The sequence below is a fragment of the Pelobates fuscus genome, chromosome 1, assembly GCF_036172605.1.
Source record: "Pelobates fuscus isolate aPelFus1 chromosome 1, aPelFus1.pri, whole genome shotgun sequence".
Lineage (NCBI taxonomy): Eukaryota > Metazoa > Chordata > Amphibia > Anura > Pelobatidae > Pelobates > Pelobates fuscus.
The window spans coordinates 218,724,286-218,746,969 of record NC_086317.1 but is presented as its reverse complement, the minus strand read 5'-3'; the positions used below and the strand labels follow the sequence as shown (position 1 = coordinate 218,746,969).

Here is a 22,684-nt window from a genome sequence, read left to right as displayed (position 1 = left end):
ATATTTAGGGAGACATGAGGGGTCCAGGGTGCCTAGCTGGTGGTTTTAACCCTATAGGGTCAGAAATACATGTTTGTGTTCCTGACCCTATAGTGCTCCTTTAAGGTCAACATAGTTGATGAGAAAGCAAAGTTGACTTCGGGAACTTTTCCAGTTCAGTTGCTTTGCCTTTAACCCCTTAAGGACCAAACTTCTGGAATAAAAGGGAATCATGACATGTCACACATGTCATGTGTCCTTAAGGGGTTAAATATTCTTTGAAAATTCAATTCAGTAAAAAAAAAAAAACAACAACAAAAAAAAAACAGTGCACGTAAAATAGCTATGTAATAGAATACAGCTAAAACAACATATTTTGTAATGTTGCACATACACAGCTGTAAATCTCAAAAAAAATAAATACAAAAATAACAGGTCTGTTTGGCAAGCTTGCTGTAACATTTCTTTATTTCATTGAAGCATTTCACCTTCACAATGGTTTCTCACGCCCACTAAGAAGTAGCAATACACTTTAAAATGTTGCATCAATGTGTATACACCTTTACAAGGGACATACTCTACTTTATAAAACAACCGAGGATGGACCTCCTCCCATTTTGAGAAAATATTTAAACCACATAACTAGAGGGTAAAGCATCATCAGTGTTCAAAGAACAGTGGAATGGTGGAAACTACATATCACAGACTTAGATTGGCTGCTGACATCACATGCTCTCTGCAGCCTTTTATTTATTTGTATCAGTGAGAGATGTGGCTAGGGTTGCAAAAACAAAGTGATTTAGCTACTAAATTACATGGAATTTAGCACGAACATGATCTATACCTACAAACTCCTTTATTAGGTTAAAGTTGTTTTGGTGCTTAGAGTATCCCTTTAATATTCATTAAGATGCTTATTAGCACAAACCAGGAAGACCAAGTAACGTAATTAAGATATTCAGGACTCTTACCGGGAACTTTAGTGCTGGTACTTGTGGGTACTGGGCTTGGCTGTGTGGTTGTGTTGCTGGGTATCAAGACTGGATGTGTTTCATTGCTGCTTGGCTTCTCACTTCCCCCAGCTGACAGATCCCCGAGTGATAGAGTGTTGGTGTCATTTGATTGGATGTTAGCAGGTGGCTTTTCGGCGAAAGAGTCTACAGAGGATGGCTGTGGAGTGGGAATCAGAGTGATTTTGTCACCCTAAAAGGCAAGCAGTTTAACAGTAAGTAGTAAGGGGAATAGGAACAAACAAGTAGTTCTTTAACAACCTAGGTAAATACATTTTTATCAACTTTGCTTCCTTATTGTTAGACACTAGTGATCTACACGTTTAATTAATTAGTATTAATTGCTGCAAAATTTGACACATATATAGAAAAAAATGTTTATCCTGTAGGTAAAAAAAAACCAGCAACAACGGAACAAAAATTTTTTTCTGTGGACAGTCATGATTGACATCACAGCATTTCTGTACCATGGTTTGTCTTACAGAGGATATTGTATGTGTGTTCAGAATGTTCCTTTCTCTGCGGTTCAGGCACACAGTTTACATAGATGGTTCTTTCCCTATGTGTAAGTACCCAAAATGTGGTCACCATGTAATTTAGGTTGGTCCCAGTTGTTGGAATTTCAATTATTCAGTTAAAGAATAGGTCACCAAACTAGTGAAATTATGAAATGTGTATAATTCAGGTCCCTTTTCAGAAAAGATTAAGAAACTCTGGTTAACAATGTCTCCCACCAACATAATAAGGATCAGCTGTGTCAACCCAATGACCATAAAAAATTGCATTTCTGGCCAATTTCTTTTGCTGGAGTACAAGCCAGGCAGCCACCAATTACCGACTGCAGTCTTTGTGTGCACAATCCACTGGGATTCCATCAGAAGCAGGGTCAGCAAGTGTTAAAAGTTGAGGTGGGTGCTTTTCACAGAGAAACACTATATTTAATGCTTCTTTACTGGGAAAGTATTTGAAGGGCTATTACGGGATAATATTCAGGAATTCATTGGGAAGAACTTTGTTTATAGCGATAATCAGCATGGTTTTATGAAACATAGGTCATGTCAAACTAACCTAATTGCATTCTATGAAGAAGTAAGTAGAAATATAGATCAGGGTGTTGCAGTGGATGTGATCTACTTGGATTTTGCCAAGGCATTTGCTACGGTTCCTCATAATAGGTTAGCCTTCAAACTAAAAGAAATTGGTCTAGATGATTATTCTTGTTCTTGGGCAGAACATTGGCTTAAGGATAGAGTACAACGAGTTGTCATTAATGGTACATTTTCAAGCTGGACAAAATTGGTAAATGGTGTCCCTCAGGGTTCTGTTTTGGGACCACTTCTATTTAACATGTTTATAAATGATCTTGAAATAGGCATTGAAAGCTATGCTTCAATGTTTGCAGACGACACAAAACGCTGTAAAGTATTAAAATGGGAGCAGAATATTGCTTTGCTGCAGATGAATTTAGATAGATTGGGGGACTGGGCACTAAAATGGCAGATTAAATTTAATGTAGAAAAATGCACTTCGGGGTCAAGAATGCACAAGCAACTTACACCCTAAACAGTAGTGAATTAGGGACAACAACACACGAGAAGGATTTGGGAATTGTTATATACAACAAATTCGGCTGCAATATGCAATGTCAATCTGCAGTTGCTAAGGCCAGTAAGGAATTGTCAAGTATAAATAGGGGCATTAATTCTCGTGGTGAAAATATAATTTTGCCTCATTATAAATTGCTGGTAAGACCACACCTTGAATATGCTGTGCAATTTTGGGCACCTGTTCTAAAGAAGGATATTATGGCACTAGAAAAAGCAGAGACAGTCTACAAAATTGATAAAAGGAATGGAGCATTTTTAGTTTTGAAGAAAAGTAAAAAAAAATGTAAATAACATTATACAAATATATTCGGGCCAGTACAAACCATTATCTGGAAATCTATTCATAAAGAGGACTATACACAGGGCACAAGGTCAAGCATTTAGGCAGGAAGAAAAAGGGATTTAATTTAAGGCAGGGCTTGGGGCGTGGCCTGGACGCTGAGGAAGATGGCAGCATAGACCTAGAGCTCCCTGCAAGGCTCCGCTAAATCACCGCCTAAAGCACACTTTCACCCTGAAAATGGGCAAAACAAATAGACCCTCTCAACCCCCTAAACAAGCGGACACCCCCAGGAGGTCTCAAAACCCCTCCATGAGGCACTTCTTGACCGCGCAAGCGGACGCAGACCCTCAGGCCTACACGAGCCAAACGGCCCCAGAGGACCCGCTCCCACTTACACCAAGCGGAGACGGGACCATGGCGGACAACCTGCCTACCGATCCAGCCGCCCACCACCCAGACTGGATGGAAATGCTACGCAACCTGCCCACAAAGGCAGACTTAAAAGCGGCCAACTCGGAACTCCGCACCTCCATCTCAACGGAGCTCCAATCGCTCAAGGAGGAAATCCGAGGCCTACACCAGCGAGTCGCCCAAGTAGAGGCGGATTGCGACCACATGTCAGCGGCGCAATCTGCGAACACGGACACGCTACGACTCCACACCCTCCAACTACAGCAAATGGCGGGCCACATGGAAGACCTAGACAATCGCGGCAGGAGGCAAAATATTAGAGTCCGGGGGATCCCGGAGGAAGCGGACAACTCCGCCCCAGTACAGACCACGCTGACCGGTCTTTTTAACTCCATACTAGGCCGCACACAACATGATCCCATTGACTTTATACGGGCACATAGGGCTCTACGGCCCAAAGGTCCGGAAGGGACCCCACCGCGCGACGTCATATGCTGTTTGATGAGCTACCAACTCAAGGAGGACATACTCAGAAAGGCCAGGGACGCAGGAACGGTACACCTTGGTTATACCGAGGTACAACTCTTTCCCGACTTGGCACCTGCCACGCTGGCTTACAGGCGAGCATTACGCCCCTTCACCAAACAATTACAAGCAAACAAGCTGCGCTACCGCTGGTGCTTCCCCACGGGGCTACAAGTACAGACACCAAACGGCCCCTTCCTGATGAAGGACAGACAAGACCTAAATGCCCTAGCAGCAGAACTCCAAATCACGCCGGCACCCTTACAGTGGCCGGACCCGCTAGCACCATACACGCCTGCTCGAGGGGCCCCACCCCAACCACAGAGTACGCAGACCCGGAGAACTACGCGGCAACAGGCGCTGAGGCCCTCGGGGGCCCAACTTTGAAGGGATCGACAACATGCGCCAAGATGGCGGACGACATCGGCCGACCACCACCAGTAGAGACTCCCCTACCACAATAGCAGAACTCTAACCAGACACGGACTATCACAACTCACATGGACTCCCCACACCTGGACACGAGGAATACCCACCTTGAAGATAATACCTAATGTTCTGTCTAGAACTTTGACACCCCTCCTCCGGAGACACCCGCCCTCGGAACTACGAAACCCCGGGTGCGGCCCGGACTTTGCAAACCATTCGATATATCACAGGACTGCCGCCCCCGGCCACAACCGAGACGACGCCCATACCGAAGGACTCGCAAGTATATGCTGGACTTTTGGCAAGGGACTAGCCCAACCACTTGGGGAGGGAGCGAGGGTTGAAGGGCAAGAAGGTAAAGCCCGAAAGTAACAGACTACGCAAGGGCCGGGAGGGAGACGGGCACAAGATGGGGCCGACTGGGCTGGGCAAACGCTTCTCCTACACCGACCCGTGATGAACCCAGCAGGAGCGGGCGGGAGAGGAGAGGTGTGGGCCCGGCTCACTCGGGAACTGACAGGGCCGCTATCGACCCGTAGAGGAGGAGGATAGAGGAGGGAAGAGGGGGGGACATTCCATGAAGCCTAGAGAGCGGATACACAGGAAAGGGGACCGCATGTCACCCCATGCGGACCACCTCACACATAGGCTATAACACATGCCCAGACCACTCACGATACCCCTCCAGAGCACAGAAGAGCTGACAGGGCACAGGGGCACCTCTCACCACGAGCTAGGGTCACTGGGAATAACTGGGGGCAGGGGGTGATTTATAACCAACTTTGTAGGTATTAGCTGCAGCAACACTATTGTATCACGGCACCACTATCTTAAGGTGGAAGGGGAGGGTGAGCGGGGGGGTCGGCCGGCCCATAAAGCCGCGCAGAAATAACTTGAATGTTTATGAAGGTTTACTTGTGTTATTTGTATTCTCCAATCATTTCAGAACGCGCTACCTTTCTGACCAAACTATAACGCTCTGTATAGACATAATTCTATAACGCGGCATTGGTTTTACTTATTGTATAGACATTGCAAGCTTGAGGGTAAATAGAATCGTTTAATGTATGATTTATTGTTTCTTGTTCTTATGTTATTTGAAGATATGCCCAGGGTGACGACTCGACTACAGAGACGTCCAAAGGCGGAGACAGCCACATACGATCACGACTTGAGCCACTGAACAGGGAGGCATGGGAGGCAGACATCCCCAGACCACCTAGACTAGGAAGAGATCGAGAACTGGACCACCTGGGGGAGGAGTTTCCCACGTGGTCACGACATTTCTCGGTGTTCCTCCCACACCCCGACGGGATAGGCGCCACATCCAGGTGAGTGGGGCACTGGGTGCGCAAAACGGCCCGGGCCCACACATACACCTCGACGCCATAACCCTAACGTCACCCAGGTGACGGTTATTTCCTACACCTACTTACCCCCTTACTTCCCGACACCCTCCCCACCTTCCCCACCCCCCCCTCCCATCCTACGCCCCGAGACCGACCGACTGCAGACGTAGACACACACACTACCACACACCAAACATGTCACTCACACCAGCAAACCTCACATTAGTGTCCATCAATACCAAAGGGCTTAATAAACCTGAAAAGAGGTCGACTACACTACGCGAACTCCACACTCTAAAAGCGTCCATAGCATACATACAGGAGACCCACTTTAGAGAAGGGGCACGACCCCGCTTCCACGACCACAGATTCCCGAAGGGGTTTTATAGCGATTTCCAGGGGGGAAAGGCACGGGGGGTCGCGATCCTCATGCACAAAAGAGTCCCCTTCATAGAAGAAGAGATACTGACGGACAGGGAAGGCAGGTACTTATTCGTGAAAGGGAAGATTGTAGACCAAACTTACACTTTTGCTAACATCTACGCCCCCAACCAGAGACACTATAGGTTCCTATCCCACATGTTACGCAAACTTCAGAAATTTGCGGAAGGAATACTCATCCTAGGGGGTGATTTTAACGTAGCTATGGACCCAAGATGGGACACCTCATCGGGGACATCTCACATCCCGACCCAACACTTAACAGCACTTAAAACTCTCCTATCTAAACAAAAACTGATTGACTGCTGGAGGGCGCACCACCCAGATGAAAGAGATTATACTTTCTTCTCCCACCCCCACAACACCTACACCAGGATTGACTACTTCTTTATGACTCACTTCCACCTCCCCTTAGTGGAGCGAGCGGAGCTAGGCACAGTGACGTGGTCGGACCATGCACCTATCTCCATCACGATAACATCCCCGATGCACAGACCAAGGGTGACCAAATGGCGCCTGAATGAACACTTGCTAACACAACCGGACATTAAGGCGGACATTGGCACCACACTAAGAGAATATTTCACCTTAAACACACCCGAACAAACGACACCGACCATACTATGGGAGGCACACAAGAGTGTAGTGAGAGGCCACTTCCTCCAAAAAGGAGCCTTGCTGAAAAAGCGAAGGGAAGCGGAAATATCCGCAATACTCACCGAAATCCAGGAGATAGACACACAAAACAAGGGCACCCAAACACACGCACTACAAGACAAACTTCTTACACTCCGCAGGGCACTGACCCAACTCCTACTGAAGAGACATCTCAGGGACGCATTACGACACAAAGCGTTTTTTGCACTGCATGGCGACAAGAGTGGCAAACTACTCGCTAGGATGCTAGCAAAACGCAGACAGCAGACATACATAGAGCGCATTAGAGACGATAAAGGCACACTACACCGACTACCCATGAAGATCCAAGACATAATTAGAACATACTATGCCAACCTATACGATCTGCCCCGCCCACCGACACAGGCTGCCGACGAACGCCTGATGAACAAAATAAATGACTACCTCACTACACAAGACCTACCCTCACTAGACAAAAACACCGCAGACCTTCTAGAGGAGGAGATCACGCTAGAGGAATTGGCCCTCGCAATAAAACAGACGAAACCGGGCAAAAGCCCAGGCCCCGACGGCTTACCCCGGAGCTACTACAAAACATTTGCGGACATACTTTACACCCCACTAGTCGACACATACAACGCTATCAGGGCAGGCCACCACCTCCCCAAACAATCACTCGCAGCTCACATCACCATCCTCCCGAAAGAAGGTAGAGATGGGGACCACTGCGGAAACTACCGACCCATCTCTCTCATCAACTGTGACCTTAAATTTCTGGCCAAAATCCTGGCCAACAGACTGCAACCACACGTGCCCCACCTGGTACACCCGGACCAGGTGGGATTCGTGTCAGGGAGAGAGGCACGGGACAACACTATGCGCACCCTCACTCTGATACACAGCCAGAAACACGCTCACGGGGGCCTCCTCCTGCTGTCCACGGACGCGGAGAAGGCCTTTGACAGAGTCGGATGGTCATACATGTTTCAAACACTAGCGAGAACTGGCATGGGCCCCAGAATCAGAGGCTGGATAGAGGCCCTATACACGCAACCATCCGCACAGGTAGTGGTGAACGGGGCACTGACAACGGCATTCGATATTCGAAACGGCACCCGCCAAGGATGCCCCCTATCCCCATTACTTTTTGTCCTTGCACTGGAACCACTCTTACAGGCCATCAGGACAAACCCAGACATCACAGGGGTGACGGTGGGAAAGACCCACCACAAAATTGCGGCATATGCAGACGACATGCTGTTTTATGTATCGAACCCGGAGGTCTCTCTTCCCAACATCTTGAAGGCACTACATGACTTCGGGGCCATATCTAATTTAAAAATCAATAACACAAAATCTTCCATACTTAACATCAGCATACCGGAACACAGGACAACACACATGCGACAAAGCTACACCTTTAGGTGGGCAGCACACAAGATCCGCTATCTGGGCATCTGGCTAACTAGAAAGGCGGGGGACATGTACGGGGAGAATTTCACACCGATGCACGCCCAACTACACGCAGACATGAGGGAATGGGCATACCCACACATATCCTGGCTGGGCAGAATACAGGTGGTCAAGATGAACTTCTTGCCACGCCTGCTGTACCTGTTCCAGACCATCCCCATAACAATTCCTCGCAAGTTCTTCACCACATTACGCTCCGCTCTGGGCAGATATGTGTGGGACGGGAAAAGACCCAGGATTAGCCACAACACACTTACCCTTCCCAAAAACAGAGGCGGTCTCGCTCTCCCGGATTTCCACTTATATTACAGAGCCTGCCATCTCCAGCGGATACTGGAATGGTCCAAGGAGGGGGTGCACAAGCTCTGGAAGCAGGCGGAGGAGGGGGAGGCAGGGATACCGACAGCGATAATACCATGGATACCACCAGGATCAGGGAGTAAGACGCTCACACAATCACAACACATGAGGGCCACCATCCAGGAATGGCAGAGGGCGAAGGGTAAACACAACCTGTCAACGCACCCCTCACCCATGCTACCTCTGACATACAACCCTGAGTTCCCCCCAGGCCAAGACCCGAAAGCTTTCAGGGACATAATTCCAAACCACATACCCAGGCTCAGACATATCCTTAGACACGACGGCGTTAAAACCCTAAGGGAGCTTAGAGGAGGGACACCAATCACATTCCTGACGCAATTCAAATACCGACAGCTATGCCATTACATTGCCACACTCCCTCAGGGCACATCGCTCACGAGAACCCCCACAGCATTCGAGAGGGAATGCCTGGAACCCCAACCATTAGCACATGGCGTCTCTTTTCTATACAACCTACTACTAACTCACACACCAACGACCACACCAGGCTTCATGGGAAAATGGGAGGAGGCACTAGGGCACACACTGGACGAAGTGGCATGGGGAAAAATCTGCTACCTCACACACCACTGCGCTAGCTATAGCAAGACTCAGGACACGGCATACAAAATCATGACACACTGGTACCGCACGCCAACGACTCTACACGCGATCTCCCCGACACACTCTCCACAATGCTGGAGATGTGAAGAGGCAAGGGGCACACACATGCACATTTGGTGGGAATGCAAGGGAATCATCCCGTTCTGGCAGGGAATCCACAAAATGCTGCAACTGTTCTCAGATGACCCACCTCCCCTTAAACCTGCAGAAATGCTCCTGCACCATACTAAGATACCAAGATCCGCATACAAAAAATCACTGTCCATACGAATACTGAACACGGCCAAATCCACTATCCCCAAATATTGGAAACAAACCACAACCCCACCACTGACCACCTGGTTCGCCCATATGGAAGACCTCCGAATCCTAGAGGAATTCCAACACACAGCAGCAAACACACAACAGACATACTTTAACACATGGACACACTGGATATTACAGACCTCGAAACCAGACTTTATGGACCGCTTGAGACTGATAGACAGAAACGAACCATAAGGGACTACAGACGCACCCGACACCCCCCCCCCCTAATTCCATGACCCTAACCCTCTATCCTCGACCTCTCCCACTCCCCCCGACCAAGAAGGACCAAGTCCACGACCTGGAAATAACAGACAGGCCTGACGGGAGTAGCGGACCGACCTAGAAGCTAGCACAGGTAACGGTTGCCATGGGCAGGCTGACGCTAACCGACACCTCTAACCAGACGCTCCGAGAGAGCACAGATGGGACTGGGACAGGCACGGCCAAGCCGCGCGAAAATAGCTGTTCCACAAACATCATGAAACAGAGTGTTAACTAAACCAGGGGTAGTAAAGGTTTTCCTATGAGCTGCCGTTCCAGAGACCTGAAACGTCTAGATATGTTGAATATAATAGCATCCTACTGAGATCGGTCTGTCTCTCTATTAACATTTTACTTATGGAGATCACTTGAGGCCTGCGAGCCAAAATTAAGAACAGACGATAAACGGGCCTGCGTGCCCATGTATACATATGTGAGCTAGAGACCTGCGTGTCTCCATGTTAAATTTCTACGTTTGACAATACTTATTCCAAAAATAATAAAAATTATATTTACAAAAAAAAATTTAAGGCAGGGCTTGACAAATTTGTTTGGAATCTAGGAGCCAGCTAAAAAAGTTAGGAGACATTTAAAAAAAAAAAAATAATAATTTCAAGTTTAGTTTTCAACAAGAAAAATCTTAAGGGACACTATTGACACCAGAACCACTACAGCTTAATGAAGTTATTCTGGTGTCTATGGCCTGTACCTGCAGACCTTTCAAAGTAAACACTGTGTGCAGCACCTACGTTCAGCGCCTCCACATTCTGCATGGAAGCATTGAATGTTCCCCATAGAGATCATGGATTCAAAACGTCTATGAGGAGATGCTGATTGGCACAGTTTCGTTGCGCGTGCACAATATTCTCCCAATGCTTTCCAGTAGGGAAGTATTGGCCTAGCTGAGATCATAAAGATAGATAATCTCAGCCATGAAGGCAGGACCAGCCACAGCGAAATTGGCATGGCGTGGTATAAAAGGGGAGTAAAGGGGGCGGAGCTTGAACTCGAACCTGAACGGACGCCATATTCCAGAGCTCTCCCTAAGTGATCCTTAATCTGCCCGATATCGGCCAAATTAATACCGATCCAAAATTGCAACCCAAAGATCCGGAGCAAGCAAGCGGGGCTGAACCGGCTGATGCCTTTTTTTCAGCCGCAGAAGCTACAGAAGCGGCGCCGCCGAATTGAGGCCTACCGCCCGCTGACCACCTCGGACCTCGAGACACTCCTGCGGAGCAGCTACGCAGGCCAACCGGAGGAGGCAGAGCCAGCACACGATACGGCTATGGGCCGACGGTCACAGAAACCGACTGCAGGTACCGACACCAGGGATATTGGGTCCTTGTTCCAACGACCGGCACAACACCAGGCCCATGCACCCTCGGAGGAGCCACAAAAAGAGGCCAACACCGAACCATGCGGTCGAGAGTCAGAAGCGCTGCCAGCCACACGGGCACCAATGACACCAACCGCAGACGCCTCAGACGACTCAGCTCCATCCACTAAGGGCGACCTGAAAATTCTCCTTGCAAACATACATAAGCTACTAGAGGCGGACTCAGCAAAACTAAAAACCGAACTCAAAGAGGTCAGAGAGAAGGTGGGAGAGATGGAGGAGGGGGTAACGGAGGCACACAACAAGATCCACGCGGTGCAAGACTCGGTCCTCCAGCTACAACAGTCCCAAAGGATCCTGATGGGCAGGCTTGCAATTATGGAGGATCGACACCGCCGGCTAAACATAAAAATCAGGGGAGTCCCGACCACAGTGTCTGCAGAAGAACTGCCCCATTATGCAAGACGCCTCCTCGCAACCATATTGCCTCCAGCGGCAGCCCGCAAAACGACCCCTGAAGGGGTATACCGTCTCCCCTCAACGACCCACACGAAACCTAACCTGACCCGGGATGTCATCCTGAGATGCCGCAACGTCCAGGAAAAGATTCAAATAATGCAAGCCGTGAGGGACAAGACGCCACTAACCTTTGAAAATGCAGCACTACTGTTCTTCCAGGATCTATCCAAAGCGACGCTGCTGTGGAGAAAATCCTGCAGCCCCGTCACCGCCCAACTACGAACCGCAGGCATTTCATACCGGTGGGGAGCAGACAACTGCATTCAATCACACGAGCAGGGACCACGCATATCCTGCAAGCCATGGGAGAAGCCACATCGTTCCTCCGGAACCTGGGACTGCCTGATAGGCTCATAAACCCTGGACTACCTACAAACGTCCGGGACCCGACCACAGCGACACCCGCCGTGCAGCGCTCCGGAGCCGCACCGACGCCAGACCGGTGAGATGCCGTACTGAGAGCTGTTACTGGGCCATATTGGCGGGACCCAGCTACCCACACCGTATAAACATGGTTAGAACTCTGGACGATCACTCTCTGGACTGGCTCACGTAGACCGAGCTGTACACGTTTCATGTTTTCTTTTCATATATTTTTCTCATGTTTTTACACTTGTTAGGCCTACATACCCCTCCTGCTAGGAGGGCACCCTCCCCCCCCCCCCTCAACTCACACACAGAGGCACTTACCCTACATGAACATGGAAGGGGAACAGGAGGAACACACGTAACCCCAAGGCCTAACGACTACACAACCACCCTTACAAGGGTCTGACCGAGGGCCCAGTCCTTTAAGAACGTCAGCTCCTTCCCCCCCGTAGCCCCCTAGGTTAGGGGCATTGAACTAGCCCGCATTGGTAACCTTTTCTGTTAAACATATCTAGATAGTAACCACTCCGGATTAGCACACACACAAAGGCTATACCTTACGTCACTTTAAGCCCGGCTTCCAGAAGCTGAAAGGTACCCAGCGGCTACTATCCTTCAGAAGCAGCATTAATATAACCCCTTAGCATGGGACGAACAGTTTCTCCCACGCTGTAATTATTGTCAGCATATATGCTTGATATCTAATGTGTATGTATACCTTTCAATATCTGACATAATATGTTCACACTTGTATGCTACCTTTTCAAAAAAAAAAAAAGAAGTGCAGTTTTATTTTTTGATATGCTACTAAGATATCTCATGTGAAACACTTGTAATCTATAATGCATAAAGACGTACCGATAACTCTGCCTGTAAAACCACTGCACAACGAAAATAAAGAATTTAAAAGGGGAGTAAAAAAAACACACTAACAGGGGCACACACATACATAAACACACACACACGTACATATACACACACACCCCCACCATTTTTGTCTGGTAATGTAAAATATTGAGGACCCAGTCATCTAAATTACATAAATGTATTATAAAAGTTAGAGGATTCCATTAAGAGGCTGCACATAAATTTGAGTACATAAGCATGTTGCAATTTGCATTATCAGTATATATAATTCCATATATTCAAGTTATAACAAAATGCCCAAATTTTTATTAGCTTATTCGTCTTGATGATTTTACTTTATTTCGTGGTGCCAACTCATTTCATTGAATGGGATCTTCATTATTCTTCAAATACTACCAATATTGAAAACTAATAATATACAAGATGGAGGGCAGACAGGTATTACTGCATGGAAACTTGAGAATTAAAGATATGTTGACAAACTTGTCACAACTACGTGTCCTATCCTTGTTTCAGTCTACATGAAGTCAACTCTGTTTCTTGCACTGCTCAGATCTTGCTCTTCAGGAATCAGTATTTATGGATTTATGTATCTCTCTGTCTACATCATTAAGCATTCGTTAAAACCGTCATATATGGTTTGCGGCAGTGTCAGGGTTAAAATGCTAGCATGCTGACACAGTCATGTGACAGTGACTGGTTTCAGTTTATTGCACTGAGTCTGTTGGCTCAGCCTCACATCCTGTTTATAACATGACAGGTGATAATGCAGTGCTTTAAACCAGTCCAGCTCTACAATCCCAATGTGTTATAAGCAGATTAGCCTACACACAGCAACCTAGTGTGAAGGGGACTGAAACGGATATATTCTGCTACTGGACTGCAAAATAGTTCTGTGATCAACACAGAAAACAAACCACCTCGAAAGGAGAAAAAAAAAAAAAAAATATATATATATATATATATATATTCTGTTTTTATTAAGACTACACATTCAGGTGTATAAAGCACAGCATTACTCAATAAACTCATACTAGGTTAAACTATTATTAGAAAAGCTCCAAAAGTAAAAAAATACATAATTCATCATAAAGATAAATAATATATTTACTGGTTTTAGGAGCTGTTAGCATGCTTTGTAATACTCTCATATGCCCAGTCCATTAAGTTCAACCTTTGACATCTGTCCCAACTGCTGATATAAAAGAAGGTTAAAAAAAATTTTTTAAAAATAACCTTTCAAAAACTGTACACTACAAATATGGCATCCACAATAAGCTACTTGGCAAGTAGGTTCCGGAATAGTTTTTATCAAATTTATGCTGTAACAGCAAAGGCTTACGTGGTTGTGACTGTGTTAGAAACTCTAACTTAAAACACTTGGGACACCAGGCTTTTAATTAGAAAGATGAAAATTCAAATGTTAAAAAAAAAACTTTTTTCTTTGCCTTGTTTAAAGCATAATTTCCAAATTGCAACAATGCATTTAAAAAGGGTGTCACGAGCATCCCTTTAGGGAACAGAGAAAAAAAAAAAAAAAAAAACACATTTCACAGCCTTTGAGAATCCTGTCGGCAAAGAAACAAATTCTTCCATTTCAAACAGAAAGCAAATAGAATTCCACCCCAGGGTTTATCAGAACAAACTACAGAGCCACAGGATCGGAAAGTAAAGGGCCAGATATATAAATTTTTAATGTCATGCTTCATTGAAAAAACAATTAAAGGGGAGCTGGGCAGTGTAACCAGTCAGACAAGGTTTTTACAGTCAGAACATTTAATCATTACATTAGCAAGAACTTAAACAACTAGTTAGCAAAATAACAAACGATTACGTAGTTAACCCACATGTTCAGAGGTCTTGTGGAGTCCATGCCTCGACCCATCAGAACTGTATTGACCGCGCGATATTAGGCAGGTGGTTTTAATGTGTGTTTTTATTTGTTTGCTTTTAACTCTGCTACCTTATAAACTCCAGTAAATCATAAACTACCTCTTACTGAGTTCAAGGAAGAAGGAATGGTCACTTGTTGGTAAGTGACAGTTCTTCGATAAACTACAATTTAATAAAAATGATAAATGTTAGAGTCAGAAAAAAACGGTTAAAAAAAAAAAAAAAACTAGCCATACATATCTGCTGCTTAGAGAAAATCAATAAAATGTCACAAACACATCCTCACAATGACCTCTTCAAATAAAATCATTGTTCTGTATTGGCACAAACTGGCAGGAGAGCACGTTATACAAAAACAGCACACTATTTACACTTTGGGTAACGCTATTGAAATACTAAAAGTTAAATTTAATTACATTTTTCAGTACAATTATGTGCCATCTTATTGAACATAGACAAAATAATTGCTATTATGATGCATGGTAATACTGCACAGACATTCCAATGCACCCTGTATGTGAGACAATATATAGGTTTATTATTCACATGTATCTATAAGCCGCACTCTGTGTGGGCCTACGCGATAGCCATCAATACTGGAGGCCCAATTAAAGGGACACTATAGTCACCTGAACAACTTTAGCTTAATAAAGCAGTTTTGGTGTATAGAACATGCACCTGCAGCCTCACTGCTCAATCCTCTGCCATTTAGGAGTTAAACCCCTTTGTTTATGAACCCTAGTCACACCTCCCTGCATGTGACTTGCACAGCCTTCCATAAACACTTCCTGTAAAGAGAGCCCTATTTAGGCTTTCTTTATTGCAAGTTCTGTTTAATTAAGATTTTCTTATCCCTTGCTATGTTAATAGCTTGCTAGACCCTGCAAGAGCCTCCTGTATGTGATTAAAGTTCAATTTAGAGATTGAGATACAATTATTTAAGGTAAATTACATCTGTTTGAAAGTGAAACCAGTTTTTTTTTCATGCAGGCTCTGTCAATCATAGCCAGGGGAGGTGTGGCTAGGGCTGCATAAACAGAAACAAAGTGATTTAACTCCTAAATGACAGTGAATTGAGCAGTGAAATTGCAGGGGAATGATATATACACTAAAACTGCTTTATTTAGCTAAAGTAATTTAGGTGACTATAGTGTTCCTTTAAACATGTTCAGCAAAACACATCTGCATGGCATCATGATCAAGTAACCTTTCGCTAGAGAGAGTGTGAACACTGAAATAGAATTGGGAGCAACCGCGAGGGTGGGATAGGAGGAGAGTTAAAGGAACACCATTGTCTCAGAAATACAAATGCTTCCCCATGAAAAAGCTGAGGTTACTTCCCTTTTTCCAGCACCGTGCAGGTCTCCTCATGACTGACTCCTCCCTAGCTCCACCTCCTTGGCGGAGATCATCACATTTCAAAATCTTACTCAATCCAATGCTTTGCCGTAGGAAAGCAAAGGGGGGCTATTGCGCATGCACGACAAAACGCAGCGATGCACCAAACAGCATCTACTCAGAGATGCATGAGAAACGTTCAGCGCCACCATGCAGAGCGTGGCGACACTGAACGTCAGTGCTGCACAACTCAGGAAGCTTCGCTAGTGGCCGTCTGAGTGACTGAAAAGACAGTATTTACATTAAGATTCTTGCAGGGACATATCGTACTATACACACCGAAACAACAACATTAAGCTGCAGTTGTTCTGGTGACTATAGTGTCCTAAAGAAAGACCTGGTATGGAAGAAAAGACAAGTGGATTTGGAGACAGAGACAGGGAAATGATAAGAAGGTGACATGAGTTTATTTATTACAAAGGTGTCAACAAAAAGGAGACAAGGAATGATGTAGAGGCAAAAACATGAATGTGAAGCTGTGATGCATGGAGGAACGGAGGGGGATAGACAAAAACGAAGGAATATTAAGTGGAATGTTTGCAGTTAAAAAAGGAAGAGGGTGAAGAAAATATGTATTTTTTTGTTTTAATACAGTAACAATTTAGCTACAGCAAACAACTATTTTTTCCCCATATTCTACAAACCAGTGTATCACATCCAAAATAGATTAACATTGGTCACATAAACAAAATTAAATCGCAACTGTGAAAGGTCTTTGTAGAACAAGTCTGACAGCTTTGCAGTAAAAGTTCATTAAAACACTTGAAACCAATCCTTAGGTTTAGCTCCTAAGAGTGCAATATTTCCAAAGATATTTATTTAACCCCTTAAGGACACATGACATGTGTGACATGTCATGATTCCCTTTTATTCCAAAAGTTTGGTCCTTAAGGGGTTAAACGCACTGGCTTTGAAGCAAACGAATGACTAAGAGGATAAAGTTCTGAGAATATTTAAAAGAATGAACCATGAATAATGCAAGAATTATTACTGTTTTTATACTTAGTACCTTCATTTTAGGAGAGAAAAAGCAATTGGTCACATTTTATCCAAGTGTTTCCTAATTAGTTTATGTACAATGGAGCTAAAAAAAAGTTCTATTTGTTGATTTTAGGTGTGGCAACTGCACACAGGCCCTGTTGTCATCAGAATGGTGAGAAGAAGTAGATGACAGTTCCATAAGACACCATGAGTTTGCAAACTCAGGGTAAATTAATCAGAGACCTAGCCACCAAAACATTAGGAACGTAAAAATCTCTGTGGTTTGTTAAAAAAAAAACAAGAATTAACTGGTCTGCACAGCATTAGAAACTGACACGGTAAACAATAACCAAAATCAATAAACAATGCATTAGAATTGAGGATGCGCGGCCACACATTATGGACTAAATCAGCTATCAGCAAAATGTGATTCCATGACTGAGTTTCATTTATTTCAGGAGGAGGAAGAACCTTTAGTTGTTGTTGGGAAGACAGTCACTAGAGGTGGATTTAAACCTGCAAAGTTTACTTCTACTGAGATGAAGTGATCTGGGCACCTTTAGCTGTCCTTTAAACATTGCCACTCAAACGGGACAGGCTCCCGGCAATAAAACCACTTCGTTAAACACAAGTGGTTTTGGTGCTTAGTTTCCCTTACAATTTTTTTAAAAAAAAGTAAGTATGAGACCAAAAGAAAAATGATACAATACAATTAAGAAAGAAACAATGCCACTACTCACCTCCGTTGAACCCTTTATCTTTTCCTGGCTGGCTCTTTTTGAAGAAGGACCCTCTTCACTCATGCTGGTTGACACTGGATTTTGTGAGTCTGTTAAATCACGTTTCCTTCGCTCTCCTTTTGCCAAATGCCTTCTTACTCTGTCAAGAGTTCTATCATACTTTGGCCCGTTGTTGGACACCACTGTTTCTACTGGAGTCCGTATCTTTCTATCCTTCTGTAAAACTTTAAATGTTTGCCAATGGGGAGGTGACATGCCTCTTGAGATTGTGTCCCTGTGCAAGAAAACGAGCACAGAATTTCCTGAATCCACATGGGTTGTAACACATCCATGTGTCAAACAGTCAGACAGGATACAGGTGCCCCCCTGCAACCAAAAGACGTTGCAAGAGTGGCTCTGGCAGCACAGTGTATGGCAAGAGTGCAAACTTTGGTGATCTTCAAGAAAATGCAGAGAAGCTTCATTACTAGTCCTCAAGCCAAGCCCAAACTGTATTCTACCTGTCTGGCATACAGAACTGCTTCGACTGGCATCTAAAAAAAAAAAAAAAAAAAAAAAAAAGAAAATAAAAAGTAAAAAAAATGTACATTTCAAATCTATACAACATCTTAAGAAACCATCAAAAGCATTTGGCATTCATGCCAATGTCACAAGACATCTGCAACATGTGATATTTATTCAAACCTTGAAAGGGACTTAGCAAACATGGGCATTGGTTGACCAGCTGGATATTGCAACGTATTACCCGAATACCCAAGATGAACCTGAAAATAGTTCCATTTCTCATGGGTGGTGGGGGATAAATACAATAATTAAGTGATGCTAGCTGAGGTATAGTCGATGTTTGTGGACTCAGCCACACTCTAGCAGTTGACAAACAATATGGATTGAACACACAAATGCTTTATTTAAGAACACTTACCACAAGCAAAATAAAAAAAAAGGTTGTTATTAGAATAAATTAGTTTATTATAGACAAGTAAAGCCTTTTATCTTGACAATGTCCTATTTTTCTGCCCTGATAATGACACTGGGTTAACGCTCCAGTCTCCATCCAACGTTTGTCTCCTGACCAAGTGGAGAAACATATGGATTATTGTTAATGTAATAGTATACTATAGAGAGAGATGGCACTTGCTAAAACTGCTGTGAATTGACAATCTGAGAAAGGTGTGCGTAGGAGAAACCATACTTCTCAATTATTTATCACATAAGCACAGTGAAATGTATATTATTCCTATATCGTGAGATATAACAAATATATGAAAAGGGTGTCATCAGCAGTAATTCTGTAGGTAATCGCCAAAATGGCCATACATATCAGGCCTGAATAGAGGGTGAAGTCAGTGATTGAAAACATGGTTTTATTAGCGTATGGACTGAAAGCAGCACTATACAACCCACAGATGTGATCCTTGGTTAAATGACAATGTTCCTTTGTGGAGCAGTTCAAACTAGGGGCTAAGCTCCTGTTATGACTCAAAGGCACAGAGTTGTAAAATCAGAGGAGGCAGCACTGTGTAGGGCCCTGAATTGGCATTCCATGGGCTGTACTCCACAACATTAGTCAACCAATGTTTATGATAACCCAGCAGGATGTGATTTTGACAGCGGAGGCTCTTTACTGGGCACCAACCTTCTGTCATGGCAAATCAAAGTCTATGGACTGGGCTGTCAGGAGGCTCTAACGCTTTTTCCCCCCCACCCCAGGGCAGCTGTGACCTGATTACACTTCATATGCCAGAGATGGTGATGCGAGATGACAGGGAATGTGTGCAAGTCTGGAGCTCTGAAAGCCCTTACTGCTTCACTGGCAGGAGGTGATTAACCCGTTCACTCACAGAATGCACAGGCTAGACGATGAAAGGCATGAAAGATGCACAATCTCTCTGAAGGGCAAAAGCTTACTGCTCCATGCAAAATTTTCAGTTCTCCAAAAACTCAAAATAAAAGAGATTTAGGTCAAGCTGTGTGACATTTAACACAAAATTCCTCTACTTATTTTTCTACCACCCTGTGAAAATTTATAAGGCATGAAGTTTATCTTAAATTTTATCCTGAAATCACTGGATTTGAGAGTGCATGGAGATGACCACATTTCCTTGAAGTTGAGCCTATGTATAAAAAAAAAAAAAAAAAGAAGAAATGATGTAGATAGTGCATGTGGATGACTTGCCATTTGGTTTTATTCTTTGGGGACTAAAATCGTTGGTGTATTATGGGTTCTAATAAGACTTACCAAGGCATTAATCCACAGATAGTAATGTCACATCAAAACTATACAAAAAACAGTGATGAACATGAATTCACATAAAATGGGCAACTAAATCGGAATAGGTAAAGTACCATTTGGAAGAGATGCTTTAGTAAAGACGGCTAAACCCAAATAATATATATTCTGTGAAAAACATTTTTCATATAAGCTTACATAAAACTCACACGCATGTATAGCATGTGTTCAAGAGCAGCAGAATTGTAACAACACAAATAGGCACTCGCATTATTAGCCTGTTATGGTCTGTTTTTCATGATCCGGGGGTATTATTCATCAGAAGAGATTGTTGTTATGGTGCTAGGAGGTATCTTTAGGGGTTAAATCGCTCACAAAATGTTGAACCCCCAAACTCTTTTTCTCAAGTCGTTTTTATGAATGGGGAGCTACTGGTTTGCTTAGAGTGTCAGTTTGAGGCATCTTGTTTGCACAGAAACATAAGGGCAGCGGCAGAGCCCAGCGGCACTGAAAAGAAGACATTGTGGTTGAAATCATTTGCAAACGGTGTAACCCCTAAAGGAATGCCGGCGCCAGGGACAAAAACAGAATTCCATTGAAATTGTTAGGGAGCCAGAATGTTCACCTTAAATCTGAAATTCTTGCTATATAAATTTAATTTATATTTGTGATTTAACATAAAAATAAAGACTAAATACTATGAATGCATGCCTCTATGCCCCAAGGGCATATTGCTCTGGGCGCAGAGTCATCCATTCATAGTTTTGGATTATCCAAGCATAGAACAGCACTATCTCCTCTAGTAATTACACTGTGGCTCTGTTATCAGTGTTGTTTGAATACCACCCCACTGCAAGCATTTTCATAATTTTTTACTGATTGGACGGATGAATTTCAGCATCTATGAGCATCTTATAACAAGTATATTTACCATTTTCAGAACACGGAAACAGTAAATTGCATATTTTCTCAGAACTAAAACAGATATTAAATCAAATCCCCTCTCCCAACTCTGTTACAACATATATTTGCATTTTATGTGCCCTTATCTTCACAATGTTAGGGGGAAAAGTCACATAATCTGACATAGCGCTAAAGTCAACAGACTGTAATTCTAATACACCATAGCTATGACAAAATATTAGATTCTGTTTCCAAAAGCTGACCTCTATGTGATCGGGAGAGAATCCAACATATGTCATTTAAAAATTAGCAATATTACTAGCAACCCTCAGCTTTAATAAAAGAGACGGCAACAATTTAAGTGTCTGAAAATAAGCACCAGGCTACAAGAAAAGCAAAACCCTGTTGAAATCTCAGTGATTTAGCATATTAGTTCTGTTGCTAGAACAAATGTGCCTTTGTAGTTTTTGTCTTACAGACACACAATACATTCTGAAATGGTTCCAGCTCCTGCAATGCACTGTTTGCAAAGGACTGAGAAGTAGGAGGAATATCAAGATGGCTTTGTTTAAGGTAACATCTACATCTTCAAAGTGGCTGTGCCATTATATATTTACGATATATCATCGTTGTCTGTTTCTTTGATTATTGCTTTTTTTTTTTTTTTTTTTTTTTTTAAATAAACAAATAGCCTATTTCTGGTTAGCCTTTTTTTCCTTTGGGCACAGTGGGCATCCAACACCTCTAAGAAGCTTAGAAAATGGTTTCCTTTTTAATGCACAGTGAAACATAGCAAACTTCTCTGGGATGCTTATTGGCTGCTAACGACACATTTAGTTTGCATGTACTGCTTCCGTTCTTAGTATGCCGACATACCCTTAAGCTCTCTCATTCGAAGCTGTCCCATCATGGGAAATTGGAAGGAAACTGCTTTTTTTGTGCTGTTACAGAAAGGTTTATAGTGCTAAGCAAGGTCATATATTAGATCATTGTTGTAATAAAGACCAACTTAGTTACAACAGCACCCATCTCATATGAAAATGTGGCAGTGCACTTCTAGGTCTTAAGAGAAGAACAAACTTTCTTATAATCAGATTATAAACTACTTAAACCTTTAAATAGGCAATACAATACACTTCACAGAAACATCTAACCTTACATTTTATCAAGTGCACATGGCCTGCCTGTGGGGGCAGTCTGGTCTATGACAATACTGATTGGGTTATTGTATATTTTTCTTGGGCAGTTCGTAGCATACTTTGCATGCATTATATAATCCAAAACTAGGGTGTAAAACTTTATTTCCCTGTACGAAGTTTACCTGTGGGGGTGCAGGTGGCACACAGCACACTCAGACATGTGAACAGGTGTATCTTTCTAAACCAGGTGACCTGCCACCTCACTGCAGGGCGCTTTGATAAAGTGGAGGTGTCAGGGGTCGCTGATCCTGTTCTGTGTGTTTCCATTTTGTCTTCTCTGGCTGCTTCGAATCTTTAAAAAAAAAAAAAAAGAGAGAGAAAAGAAAAGAAAAAAAAAAATAGAATTATAAAATAAACAAACATTCTGCAGATTCAGAGATTCAAATTTGGAGTGTAATAATGCATCCAACTCACTAAACTGATAATTTCCCTTTGACTTAAATATATTCTATATCACAATCTAGCTAGTCTGTAAACACCTTTAAGGACCCTCAACACATGCATCTGTGATGACTGTGCCCAGAGTCTCTGTTAATTAGAGGG

The 22,684-nt window shown here is 43.7% G+C and overlaps 1 protein-coding gene across 2 annotated transcripts in view; it reads right to left on the bottom strand.

Annotated features, from left to right (window-relative positions):
* Nucleotides 1–22,684, bottom strand: part of KIAA0319L (KIAA0319 like) — a 99,778-nt gene that overhangs the window by 51,226 nt on the left and 25,868 nt on the right. The window contains exons 3-5 of one of the 2 annotated variants that reach the window (XM_063454826.1): nucleotides 22,264–22,433; nucleotides 17,810–18,342; nucleotides 951–1,182 (exon numbers count right to left, since the gene is read on the bottom strand). In XM_063454826.1, coding sequence (XP_063310896.1) covers nucleotides 951–1,182; nucleotides 17,810–18,342; nucleotides 22,264–22,408 — 910 coding nt within the window. In that variant the 5' untranslated portion in view covers nucleotides 22,409–22,433. The remainder of the gene's footprint in view (nucleotides 1–950; nucleotides 1,183–17,809; nucleotides 18,343–22,263; nucleotides 22,434–22,684) is intronic. The other variant, XM_063454835.1, reaches the window with a different exon arrangement.